Source organism: Hyperolius riggenbachi, chromosome 3 (genome assembly GCF_040937935.1).
Source record: "Hyperolius riggenbachi isolate aHypRig1 chromosome 3, aHypRig1.pri, whole genome shotgun sequence".
Classification (NCBI taxonomy): domain Eukaryota; kingdom Metazoa; phylum Chordata; class Amphibia; order Anura; family Hyperoliidae; genus Hyperolius; species Hyperolius riggenbachi.
Window position 1 is genome coordinate 213,529,321 of NC_090648.1, and position 13,529 is coordinate 213,542,849.

The 13,529-nt window shown below is 42.1% G+C and overlaps 1 protein-coding gene across 1 annotated transcript in view; it reads left to right on the plus strand.

Annotated features, from left to right (window-relative positions):
- CSK (C-terminal Src kinase) overlaps window positions 1-13,529 on the plus strand; it is a 158,588-nt gene that overhangs the window by 87,826 nt on the left and 57,233 nt on the right. Inside the window, exons 2-3 of the mRNA XM_068275679.1 lie at window positions 981-1,058; window positions 11,029-11,142. Coding sequence (XP_068131780.1) covers window positions 1,044-1,058; window positions 11,029-11,142 — 129 coding nt within the window. The 5' untranslated portion in view covers window positions 981-1,043. The remainder of the gene's footprint in view (window positions 1-980; window positions 1,059-11,028; window positions 11,143-13,529) is intronic.

Consider the following 13,529-nt stretch of genomic DNA (forward strand, 5'->3'; position numbering starts at 1 on the left):
AGCAGCCGCGGGGCACGCTGCTGTGAATAACACTCCGACGAGAGAGGGGAATATAAGAGACCAAGCGGCCGCCGTCAAAGGTAATGGTGGCGGCAGTGGTAGCGGCCGCCGCGCGGGGAGGGGGAACTACTATACTGGGGCACTATACTGGGGCACTATACTGGCTGTACTGGGGCACTATACTGGCTGTACTGGGGCACTATACTGGCTGTACTGGGGCACTATACTGGCTGTACTGGGGCACTATACTGGCTGTACTGGGGCACTATACTGGCTGTACTGGGGCACTATACTGGCTGTACTGGGGCACTATACTGGCTGTACTGGGGCACTATACTGGCTGTACTGGGGCACTATACTGGCTGTACTGGACACTATACTGGCTGTACTGGGGCATACTAGCTATACTGGCTGTACTGGGGCACAATGCTAGCTTTACTGGGGCACTATACTGGCTGTACTGGGGCATTACCTACCCATACTGGGCACTATACTAGCTATACTGGGGTAACTGTACTAGCCATACTGGGGCAACTAAACTCCCTATACTGGGGCAACTGTGCTAGCTATGCTGCCGCACCCCAGCATTCCCCCCCCCCCCCCATTACCCGCTGCGCACAACACTGTCCACTTGGACGCGCCCCAACACCAAACCACACCATCCCCCCCCCCCCCCCAGAAAAGGTTGGGGACCCCTGTTTTAAAGCATACTTGAAATAAGAGAGAAATGGAAGCTGACATATATATTTCCTTGTAAACAATGCAGATTGCCTGGCTGTCCTGCAGAGCGTCTACCTTATTTATTGTATTTATAAAGCGCCAACATATTACACAGAGCTGACTTTGAACAAGCATGCTGGTGTCAGGGTGTTAGGTGTTTCTGAGTGAAGCCTGACTGGATTAGCCGCAAAATGTGTAGTTGTTGCCTTATGTACAGTGTTACGTGGTTAACATTTTTCTTTTTTTTTTTTTTCTTTTAGGTCTGATGATACTCAGCAAATTAACATCTCTCTGAGATACCTTTTCCCAACATCAATCCCAATATGTCTGTGGTGCAGGTAAGTACCAGATCCATGATGGCCCATTACCCTTGCTTATTATTGCAGTTTTAGTATGACAGGGTGATGCAAGGGGGTAAGTTCTGTACACACTATTCATCTCCTTCCTCTGATTCATTAATGGAGGAGATCTGTACCAATGGGTCAGCTGGATAGCATACTGGTACGGCTGGTCTAGGTCGCCCATGCAGTATGACTTTAGTCGCTGCAGTACTGAAGTGCTTTGAGTCCCCCAGGAGAAAAGCACCATATAAATGTTCTGCATCTTGTCAATGTCTCCAAATGTAGGGACATGTTTATTAGCTATATAAATCTCTTAACTGTGTTGGATGTTTGATTTAGGCCATCCATTAGATGATAAAGCCTAGGCAAAAAATATTTCAATATCTTGCCAAATGCTCTTGTACACAAATAAGAGACTATGGCATGTATCTCCTTGGTGGTATAATATCCTACTTCAGATCAATAAGTTGTTGTTTTTTTTACCTCTCACCTTTGTCTGAAATTGTCAATAGGCTCCCTTGTTTTGAGAACCATTTTGTAACCAAAAATAATTGGTTCAAGATAATGGATTTTCTTAAAAAGATTATGAAAGTTAAAATTACACTTACCCACTACTCACATCCTCCTGTTTGCTTCTAACCCTGATGTCCCTAAAGTGTTCAAGAGAATTTATCAGTGCATACTGTGTCTCCCCGAAAATAAGACACTTATATTAATTTTTCATAAAAATATATGCTAGGGCTTATCTTTGGGGAGGTCTTATATTTGTGGGGGTTGCCAGATCCCACTTTAGTCAGATCCCCCTTTATATAGCAAGATTCCCCCAGTACATACAGTAGCCAGTTTCCTCCAGCACATAGCCAGACCCCCAGTATATAGCAAGACCCCCCCCCCCCAGGTACATAATGTAGCCAGATCCCTCGAGTACATAGCCAGATCCCCCAACTATATAGCCAGAGCCTTAAGTATATAGCCAGATCCCCTAGGTAGTAGTACTGGTAGCAGATAACCTTCCTCCTCCACCACACAGCCGCTGCTGCAGCCGATTTACCTCCCCTGCTTCTTGCTCTCTCCTCCAGAAACTCTGATCCCCCAGCAGGCTGCAGCTAGCGCTGTGCATAATTCAGCCTGGGTTCCGATCAGCGGTGAAGGCAGCTAAAGTTATACAGTAACAGCGCTGCCCTCTACAGGAAGTAAACAGAGATCACTTCCTGTACAGAGGCTCTGTAACTGTAGTGTTAAAGTTTAGCTGCCTTCACTGCTGATGCATCTGAATTATGCTCAGCGTTAGCAACAGCCCGCAGGCGGATCCAACTTTCCGGAGGAGAGGGGCAGAAGCAGGAGAGGTAAATCTGCCACTGGAGCGGGGGGTTGGGGGGGTTAGTGCAGCTAGGCCTTATTTTCAGGGAAGGTTTTATATTTTAATCATGCTTGAAATATAAGATAGGTCTTATTTTAGGAGGATGTCTTATTTTAGGGGAAAGACGGTAGTGGGTATAGAATGGAATCGCCCTCTTCAGAACATTCAGATGTCGTTGTGCTACAGCCTGAAATGACTTACAGGAAAAAAGACACTGACATAAAGGATCCCCATAACAAAAAATAAATTGGAAACTCCAGTCACCTGTAACTGATTACCTCCTCTGCACAGAATGCTAACAGGCTTCCACCTGTTATCAGTTGTCATAATTTTTATTAGTTCAGCATAAAACAACTATTCCTGGAACATTCCAATGGTTGGTATTACAAGTGAAAGCAAACAGTCAACTATAGGTGGCAAGGCACTGCCAAGTTTCCAAGGCTAAAACTGTGGACAGGCACGTATCGGGAGATGGATACAAAAAGTTTTATCGGTACTTATCCGTTAGCCGGGCGCATCCAGCAGGTGGCGCTAATTACTATTCCCCCTCCAGGCCGACATGGATAGTAGGGAAAGAGGTAACTCTGGTGGAGTTTTGTCGCCACCTAGAGGATGCGCCCGGCTAACGGATAAGTACCGTTTTATCAATCCCTAGGAGCACAGTAACGCCTATAATTGTATGGGAGAGATGCAGTAACAAGCCAATCCTCATGGAATCAATCCTTAATGGGAACTTAAACTGAGAATATGGATTTTTTCTTTTAAAATAATACCAGTTGCCTGACTCTCCTGCTGATCCTGTGTCTCTACTACATTTAGCTACAGCCCCTCAACAAGCATACAGATCAGGTGCTCTGACAGAAGTCAGACTGGGTTAGCTGCTTGCTTGTTTCAGGTGTGTGATTCAGCCACTACTGCACCCAAAGAGATCAGCAGGGCTGACAAGCAACTGGTATGGTTTAAAAGGAAACATCCATATCCCTCTTAGTTAAGGTTCCCTTTAAGTTTTGTTTAAGCCAACATGCCCCTTTAAGAATCCAAAGCAAATTAGATAAAGGTGCTCTGGTCAGATGAGACTGAGATTTAACTATTTGTCCTCCTCACCATAAGGGTATATCTAGTGGAAAGGAAATACACCTTCCCAACCAAAGAACACCATACCTTGAGTATTTAAATTTCATAGGACAGGCATCAGTCCCTTGGATATATCTAGTTCAGTTCTGCCTGTTGAAAATTGGATGATTGATTGACTAACAATAATGGAACAATGACTTTTTGTGTGGGTAACCTATATATTGATTTAATTTTTGCTTTCAGTCAGTAACATGAATATTCAAAAACTGTTTTGTCCCGTTCAGTCCCTTTGTATTATGCTTAATTTCTTTGAAGATCAGAAATAATGGATTCCTAGGAATAAAACAGAGGACATAATACAATTACAGCAAATAGGGCTAAAGGTGTTTTAAAATTATGGGGCAAATAGATGAATTTTATCCCAAGTTTTAGTAGAAACTGTAGTAAGAAAGGGAATAAGGAGAGGTTTAAACGTTAATGAGACCTCTAACTTAAAAACATACACGGCAATTAAAAAATGCACAAAATATAATGTTGTGGACCAAGATCAAAATATAATGTCAAGTTAAGTCTACGTTCACAAAGACTAGTGAGCATGAGGTTTTTATAATTTAAATGTGACAGAAACTTGGCTTGATTCATCACAGGGTTAAAGCATGCTCTTTTAGAGTACTTGGTAAACAGAAAAGGCAATGAAGTGCCTTTACTAAAAATGACAGAGCATTGTCATAAAAGCTAAAAATCTACATCTGGAACGGATTCTTTTGCATCGGAGAATAGTTAGCATAAGGAGAGATGTGGTGATCCAGTGCTTTAGATCTCTGGAGTGGTATCCCTGAGCTGGAAACTGTTGGTTTATTTAGAAGCACACATTTTATTATTATTATTATTATTATTTACTACTTGTATAGCGCTGATATCTTACACAGCACAGTATATATTGTGTTGTCACTTAACTGTCCCTCAGAGGGGCGCACAAACTAATCCCTACCATAGTCAATATGTCTATGTATGTATCATGTAGTGTATGTATCATAGTCTAGGGCCAATTTAGGGGGAAGCCAATTAAATTATCTGTATGTTTTTGGGATGTGGGAGGGAACTGGAGTGCATGGAGGCAACCCACACAGACACAGGGAGAACATACAAACTCCTTGCAGATGTTGACCTGGCTGGGATTTGAACCGGGGACCCAGCTCTGCAAGGCGAGAGCGCTAAACGCTATGCCACCGTGCTGCCCAGAATTACACGCATTACAATTAATGTGCCTCTTTAGATGAGTACTTATCACCCCATATGTGGTGCATCTCACAAGACCTGACATTTTAGCAACTCTCTGACCTAATCCTTTCAATGCATTTTTGCCCTTGTCTTAGCTGCTCAAATGCTTATGATTGCCCATCTGTTGTGCTGCCAACTCATTTCCTTCAGGAACTGACTGTTCATTTGCAGTCTTGTATATCCCACCCATTGACGCATACCATTATAACTAGATAATTTATTGGATTCTCTTAACCTGTCAGTGGTTTTAATGTTGTGGCTAATCAAGATACCTCACTTTATCAAAGTCTTCATATAGTAACTAGTGTTTAGCTTGGGAAATTGTTAGGAAGCGAAAATTTAAGGAAGAGAAATTTTACCAAACTAATGTTGCGCAAATGTATTTTCTCTTGTCCAGTCTTCAATTAATTTTTACAAATCTTATTTTCATGAAACTGCACCCTAAAGTAGTAAAAGTTTTCAACAATGCACAATGCTCTAACAGAATTGTTTTGCAAATTGTGTATTGCAAATTATGATATACTCCAGGGCTGTGGAGTCGAGGAATCAGCAATTTTGAGTACCTGGAGTCGGTGGTTTCAATAAACTGAGGAGTCAAATGATTTTTGAACCAAATCCATAGCCTTTGTAAAAATGAGCCTAGGAGTTGGGGTGGATGAGTCAGAGTTTAAGCAATTTTGGGTGCCTGGAGTCGGTTTCATAAATTGAGGTGTCGGAGTCGGATGATTTTTGTACTAACTCCACAGCCCTGATATACTCCACACAAAGTGCATCCATAGTACTAAACGCCATTTGTAATTATGCATGGCATGGGGACACACACCACAACTGTCGTCTACTGCACTCACATGATGGCCAGGCTTTGGTGTGCATGTGCACAGGCTTTGGTGTGCGTGGGCTTTGGTAGGTGAGAGCTCTGTGGCGGTTGTGATGTTCAATTATTTTGCGAATCGCGGGAGAGGGCTCTGCGGCGGTTGTGGCATCCAATTCTTTTGAGAATCATAGGTTTCAATGACCAGGAGCTTGAAATAGGGCTTAAAGTATTGGGCACACAGGCCCTGATTTAGTAGACCTTTTTCCGCATTGAAATGTTTTAGTACCTAGCACCTTACTCATAAAATATTTTTTTTTTTTTTTTTTTTTTTTTTTTTTTTTAACCCCAGCCTACAAAAAGTACTCTAAATGAGTTATCACACGGTAATGGAAACCTGGTATTATATAATTTTTTTTTTAGTACTTTTTCACTTTCTAGGTACTTAAAATGTGTTTTGTAAATGGTCTGAAAAATCATCTTCTGAATGAAAACCGAGGAGAAAGGTATATTGAATCTGAGCCACAGTCACAAAAAGGATGTTGTGGAAATAAAAATCCTGCACAGCGGGAAATAAATTAGTATGAGGGATGAGTAACTGAACTATGCATATTTAAGAGGAAGGATATGCAGTAGAATGTTAGACAAAACTTAGCTTTTATAAAATGAGGCAGCATTAGAACCACTTTCAGATATAATCAGATACATACCAACAAACTCTTGGTTACTCTCTCCTGGTGAAGAAATATCAACCTTATTTAAGTATAACAGTGTAAAATGTTTTAAAAGATGAAACCTTAAATTTTTCAGAAACCTCAAGTGTAATGAAAATCTGTTAAAAGCTAAAGCATTTGATCTGAATATCTGTTGAGCTTTGAGTAAAGTGAACCGAGCACCATTTTTAGCACCCAGGGCATCTCAGTAGCACAATAAAAATGCAATCCAACAATGTGTCATTTATTTAAAAAAACTTACATTTTACCTTCTCTTTTTACATTTAAAAGTTAGCAGAGCTTTTATTAGCCTACTTCAGCCAGACTGCAGAGGTTTCAGGCAGCTGAGGACTATTGTAATTGTTTTATTGCACACATTAGCAGTGACCAATACCTATCATCAGCAGAGGGGGTGGGTAATTATGACAACTGCTTCAAAGAGTTTATCCAGAGGGAAGGTGTGAGGATAGCATGTTACTTCTTTAAATTAGGACAGCTAGACTGGGAGGAGAGAACATGGCAGCTCCCATAGCTGTTGAAAAACCTGTAGAAAGTCCAGAAAAAAAGGTGGTTTGTTCCCTTTAAAGAGAATCCGGGTGGTTCCATGGGGGGCAGATGGGACACAGGCTTGTTCTCTGCCTCATGACATGCCTCTGTGCCTACCACCGCTCTCTGCCCCCCATCGCTGCGATAAAGCTCCTTGAAATCAGTGACAATATTTGTTGCTATCTGGGAGGGCAATGGGAGGAGAGGGATTCCCTGCTCAGAACGCCCGCAAGGGGCATTCCTGCAGGCTTTCCCTGGCCACGCCCCCTGCCGCTCCCACGCCTCCATGCACGCTGCTGTAAGAGAGATCTCTCTCTCTCTCTCTCTCTCTCTCTCCTTTCAGCGTCATGACCCAGAGGTCATGAAAATAAAAGTGGGGCAGTGCGACCACAGGAACGGCGGAGAGCAGCGGTTTTGGTGGCTACCTGATCTGCCCAGCCCCCCGGATCAGGTAGCATAATTTTTTTTAATTTTATGAGCCCACCTTGGACTCTCTTTAAGAATGCACGTTCCATTTACATGCAGTGCTGACAGAAGAATATAGGGGAGGGGTCATTCAAAGACTGCAGTAGTACACTTTCTATGTTCTCACTTTTTCCCCTCCATTGTGAATTACAAAGTTTGTGGGAGTAGTGGGGTGATACAACATTTTTGCTGGAATGTCTAATACCCAGTTTTGTTAATGTGGTAGAACAGGTAAATGATTGATGACGCATGACCTACTACATAATGAGTAGCGTATTCCTATTTTTAGTTTTTAAAGTTTACCTCAGCTGCAACAGATAGATATGAGGTGAAGACAGTTGTGCTTATAAGTTTACCTACCCTGGCAGAATTTGTGACGCATTGTCCTTTTTATTTTGTAAGAAACTGTGACTTACCATGCCCAAAATGTTCTGTCATTTAGTGGTTAGGTGAAAAGACATTTATAATCACACAATTATTTGTTTTTCTGTTACATCAAAAGTGGAAGCACCAAAATGGCTTTGATCTAAGGTTTACATACCCTCGATGTTTTGGTCTGATAATATATACAAATTCACACACACAGTTGCATACTGAGGCGAATTGTCCACACCTTTTACTCATTTGCTTGTAATTGGGAATTTAAGCAGACAGTGCACAGGGGCAATATTGAGTCATTTCTATCTGGACCCATGTAGTGGTAGTGCTTTATAATAAAGCGAGTGTAAACATCTGGGTCCCAGGATTAGGAGAGGCATCAAGGGGTTTAAGAGACTCTGGCACGGTTTGCTTATTTTTTGTGGGGGCATTTATTTCCCTCCGCTGTTATTGAATTTTGGTTTAACAGCTTTTGGACCCCCTGCAATTAAAACAAAGCCGCACTTGTAGCTGCTTAAAGGGACTCCGAGCAGTGCAGAAACTATGGAAAGATGCATATCATTTTAAGGCCTCTTGCACACTGCAAGCAAATCAGATTCAGATTCAGATTTTTAATCTGTTTTTACATCCGATTCCGATTCAGATTTTTAATCTTAACTGCATGCTGCGTTTTTTGATCCGTTTTTCTGTTGAATGTATTCAAGGAAAATCGGAAACGGAATCGGAATCGGAAACGGAATCGGAATCGGAAAACGGATTTGCAGTGTGCAGGGAGCCTCAAGCTCTCTTTCTCCTCTTTCCAATGATATATAAACCGCCGCCCTACGCCTTTTAGTTTTCGTTATTTTCGCGATTGAAATTGCCGCGGCCGCGATTTCAATTGCGAAAATAGAGAAAATTAAAAGGCATAGGGCGACGATTTAGGTGTCGCCAGAAAGAGGAGAAAGAGAGCTTTAAAATGATATCCGTCTTTCCATAGTTACTTGTATTAAACAGGACGACACTTTCCCCAGTGTCAGCAGCTCCATTCAGCAGAAAAAGTCGCCCTGTGTAATACAATGTAACTATGGAAAGATGGATATCATTTTAAAGCCCTCTTTCTCCTCTTTCTGGCGACACCTAAATAGTCGCCCTACACCTTTTAGTTTTCTCTATTTTCGCGATTGACATCGCGGCTGCAGCAATTTCAATCGCGAAAATAGCGAAAACTAAAAGGCGTAGGGCGGCGGTTTATATATCATTGGAAAGAGGAGAAAGAGAGCTTTAAAATGATATGCATCTTTCCATAGTTTCTGCACTGCTCGGAGTCCCTTTAAGCCTGATGCGGTATAGTTTTAACGCCACTGGCTCCCATGCATGGAATTCTGTCCCATGTCCCTGCTGGCACAAAACGTAACTGTCTAAAGACAGCTGAGATCCGTACCTTGGTCAGGAGCTGATTTCATTGGCTCCTGACCCCCTGATCACTGTGAGCCAATCACACTGAGCAGGAAGTATTGGAGGCAGAGGATCAGCAGGACAGCCAGGCAACTGGTACTGCTTAAAAGGAAATAAATATGGCAGCCTCCATATTGCTCTCACCTTGGGTTCACTTTAAAGAGGAACTTCAGCCTAAACAAACATACTGTTATTAAGTTACATTAGTTATGTTAATTAAAATAGATAGGTAATATAATCTCTTACCCACCCTGTTTTAAAAGAGCAGGCAAAGGTTTGTGATTTCATAAGGGTAGCCATCTTTTTGGTTGACAGAAGGTGACAGGGAGCATGAGACACAGTTCCAACTGTCCTGTGTCCTGATCACCCCACCCAGTTGCTAGGCAACATGAATAACATCATAGGAATTCCCATCATGCTTAGCACAGCATCAGGGGAAAAAAGCCCGGGCAGTTTTCTTTGATGGGGCGGAGCTTAGCTAAAAATGCAGCTAAAAATGAGACTTCTATAAGAAAAACAAAGATCTGATGCTGTGAAACTGTTACAGAAACACCAAGCCTTTTCAGTGCTGCTGAGTAGATTTTTAGTCTGGAGATTCACTTTAAGGGCCAGAGCATGTTAGTCTGCAGTGAGTTAGTGTGTTGCAATTTTTTTGTTAATCTTTGGTAAAGGGAGCCCACTTGCCTTAATTCACTCATCAATACCAGTGGCATGCAGCAGGGAGTGAGTTAGTCCTTCCTGTGGCAATACAGATAGCAATAATACTCTTTCAGTAGTGCGGCAAATAGGGTTGCCGCGGTTAACCGGTATGACAGTGTATAACGGTTTCAAAATGCATGATAACTATACCATGCACTTTTTGAAAGTACCGGTTTACCCAAGATGGCGCTGTAGGAAGGTTGCCCGACACACGGCTCCGACCCTTCTCTATTTATTTCCCCCCTTCTCCCCTGACGGCCTCTCCGCATCTGTGGGAAGGATTCCCCCTGCCTCCAGGAATCCAGGGATGCTTTGCAGAGTGTCCAGGGACCCAGGGCTCGCTGCAGTCGGACTCCAGATATCGCACAGGAGCCAGAGCAGCTGAGCCCTGGCTGTCAGCCACGTGGCCGGCCCCAGATTCCTACACACTGCCACTGCCACTTCGTGCCCCAAATCTCACAGGGGGTTAATCATATGTATGACGAGGGAGTGAGGCACCCCACACTGAGGTGGGGGGGGCACATTTATTTAATGTAAGGGAGGCCCCGGGTCCAAATAATTGTATAATACCATATATGGTAATACTGTCATACCGTGGTATTTTTTTTTACGGTTATTATACCGTAGACTGTCATACCGTTGCAACTCTAGCTGCAAAAATGTTGTAACCTTTTACAATTTTTATCAAGGATTACTGTATGTAATCATTGGAGAGATTCGCTAAGGACCTGTTTCCACTAGCATGTTGCATTCTGCATCCGTTTTTCTGGATGCAAATTTCTACATTGTTTCTTTGATTAATGAGGAAATCCAGATGTGGCTATCAGTCATTGTATAGAAAATGGATGCATGGTGCAGAAATCTACAGCATGCAATCTATATTTTTTCTGCATCGCACCGCAATGGCAAATTTGCATTCAATGGAAATGACTCCATTGGCATGCATTGGTTACAGTTTCAATGCAAATATTCACATTGCAAATTCGCTATAAGTGGAAATGGGGTCTAACTGTATGTTCCCTATGCCAGTGGTTCAAGAGGCAAGAAGTGAAGGAAATTTCTTCAGCTAGTTCCCTAATAAAAACAAAAACCTAACAGTGCTTTCATTCATTACTGTACCAAAAGCTAAAATGTACATCTAAAGCTATAAGAATTATTTCAAAACGTTCATAATTTTTTTCTTTTTTTTTTCTCAAACTGTAGACCCCTTGGCAAGCTGGTACAGAATGTGTTGCCAACTATGACTTTCATGGAAAAGCAGACCAAGATCTTCCGTTTACTAAAGGAGAAGTCTTGACAATCGTAGCTGTGACTAAGGTGAATATTTAGGAAAACAAAAATCTGTACTTTGTTTTATGATGCAATGTGATCACCAGCCATACTTCATCCTTATCATCTTAAAGCCCTGTTGCATTATTATTTATTTTAAACTTTATTAGTAATCCTTTCCATGCCTCGCACCTAATGTACTCACTAAACTTTCTCCATACTCTAAACTGAAGTCCTTAATTTCAGGAGTCATGAGGCCCTACCCATCAGCCAGATAGCCAAGAACCACTTTGCCATGGCTTTGATTCGCATTGACCCTTTACAGCTCCTCTCCACTCTCTGTACCTCTTCCCAGATTCCCATGCCACATCCTGACACATGTTGTTCTGTGATAGCATTGCTACCCACCAATCAAAAGCATGGGAGAGTAAGTTTATTGGTCATGTCTCCTCCCTGAATTGACAAAGAAAATTTGAGCGTTGTAATAATGCAGTGGCCCTTTCGATGTTTGAGATGCAGACACCCCGACAAGCTCTCATCCCTGTAACTTTGGGTGCCGTGTATAAGTATTGACAAAGTGGGGTTTAGAGAATGAGTCCCTGTTTCATTTTTGGCAGAGGAATGGAAGCAAAGACATAATAAATAAAAAGTATGCTTTTTTGTACATCACTTTTTAAAAGTTATGACCCAGAAATCACTTTACCACGTATGTGGAAATTATGTTTGACCCATGTATTATATGTATTAAAAAAATCTGAGTCTGAGACTAGAGCTTTAAATTGAGCCCCTGACTTTTAATGTGCTGGTTTCACTGAACTGAATATTTAGCTGGACTTTTTTGCTGGAGCAGTTAAGTGTTCAGATATGTTAGCAATGACAGACATGACTTCAGCACTTCCATATAAATGAACGTATTTGCTTGGCTTTTCATGTTATCCTGAAGGTCAGAGAAGCTGTTCATCACTTGGATTGTGCTTGCATGTCAGTTTTATAGATGTAGATCATAGTTCTGTAAATGTAGATAGTTCCCTTTTGGGAAAAAAAAGTGTAACTACCGTATATCCTCAAATATGTCGACCTCGTGTATAAGTTGACCCCAGTTTTTGACCCTCTTGAGCTGGAATTTTTGTAATGACTCAAGTAACCCTTACCCACTGTATCCGTGCTAATGTGAAGATTTTGGCCACAACTGTTGTTTTTTTTTCACTTTAACTGTGGTGTGCACTACAATGGAACAGATATCTCTCAGACATCCCTCAATTTAGTGTGAAAGTATTACAGTATATGTTGTACAGTATACAGTATATACCACACAGTGGGGGGGCGCCTGCCTCTCTCCCTTTTTGCAGTGCTGAAGCAGCAAGTTTTCTGTAAACTCTCCCCCCCCCCTCCCCATGCAAAAGGGGAGGTGCCTCTATCTCTCTCCCCCTCTTTGCTGTGCTGAAGCAGCTGTAAACTCCCCCCCCCCCCACCACCCATATAACCATGTCTCTCTCTTTCTCCCTTCTGTGTAATCTACTGAATAGTGAGCGCTGTAGTGGAAGCAGCCACTCACAGATCCATTAGCGCAGCATCCTCTCTTCTGCATCTATTCATGCCAGTCTGTGTGCATAACAATGGCTCAGACTCCCCATGTCATGTGGCTTCATGTGGTATTGTGAGCCAGAGCCGTTCTTATGCACACAGACCGGCAGGAGTAGATGCAGAAGAGAGCATGCTGCACTGCGCTGTGCTGATCGATGGATCTGTGAGTGACGGCTGCCACTACAGAGCCCACTGTTCTGTAGATCACACAAAGGAAGGAGACTTTACAGCTGCTTCAGCATGGCAAAGGGGGAGAGAGAGAGAGGCGACCCACCTTCCCAGCCATAAGTAGGGACATTTAGGACTGACTCGAGAATAAGGTGACCCCTACACTTTTATACTTTGAGTCAGTCCTAAATTTCTCGACTTGTAGTCAAGTATATACAGTATTACTATAATCACTCTGGGGATCCATTTAGCAAAATAGTGTATATGCTGCAATAAGAACATTGTATCATTATATTGCTGTTTTTTGGCTGATCCTATTTAACCGGTTCAGGCTACAGGTGTTTTCATCTCAAGGATGGAAGCAGTTTTCCCTTGTCAGCGCTCCTCCCATTCATTTGCCAATAACTTTATCACTACTCATCACACGTATGATCTACAGTGATGTGAAAAACTATTTGCCCCCTTCCTGATTTCTTATTCTTTTGCATGTTTGTCAATACTTAAATGTTTCTGCTCATCAAAAACCGTTAACTATTAGTCAAAGATAACATAATTGAACACAAAATGCAGTTTTAAATTATGGTTTTTATTATTAAGTGAGAAAAAAAACTCCAAATCTACATGGCCCTGTGTGAAAAAGTGATTGCCCCCATTGTTAAAAAAAATAACTTAACTGTGGTTTA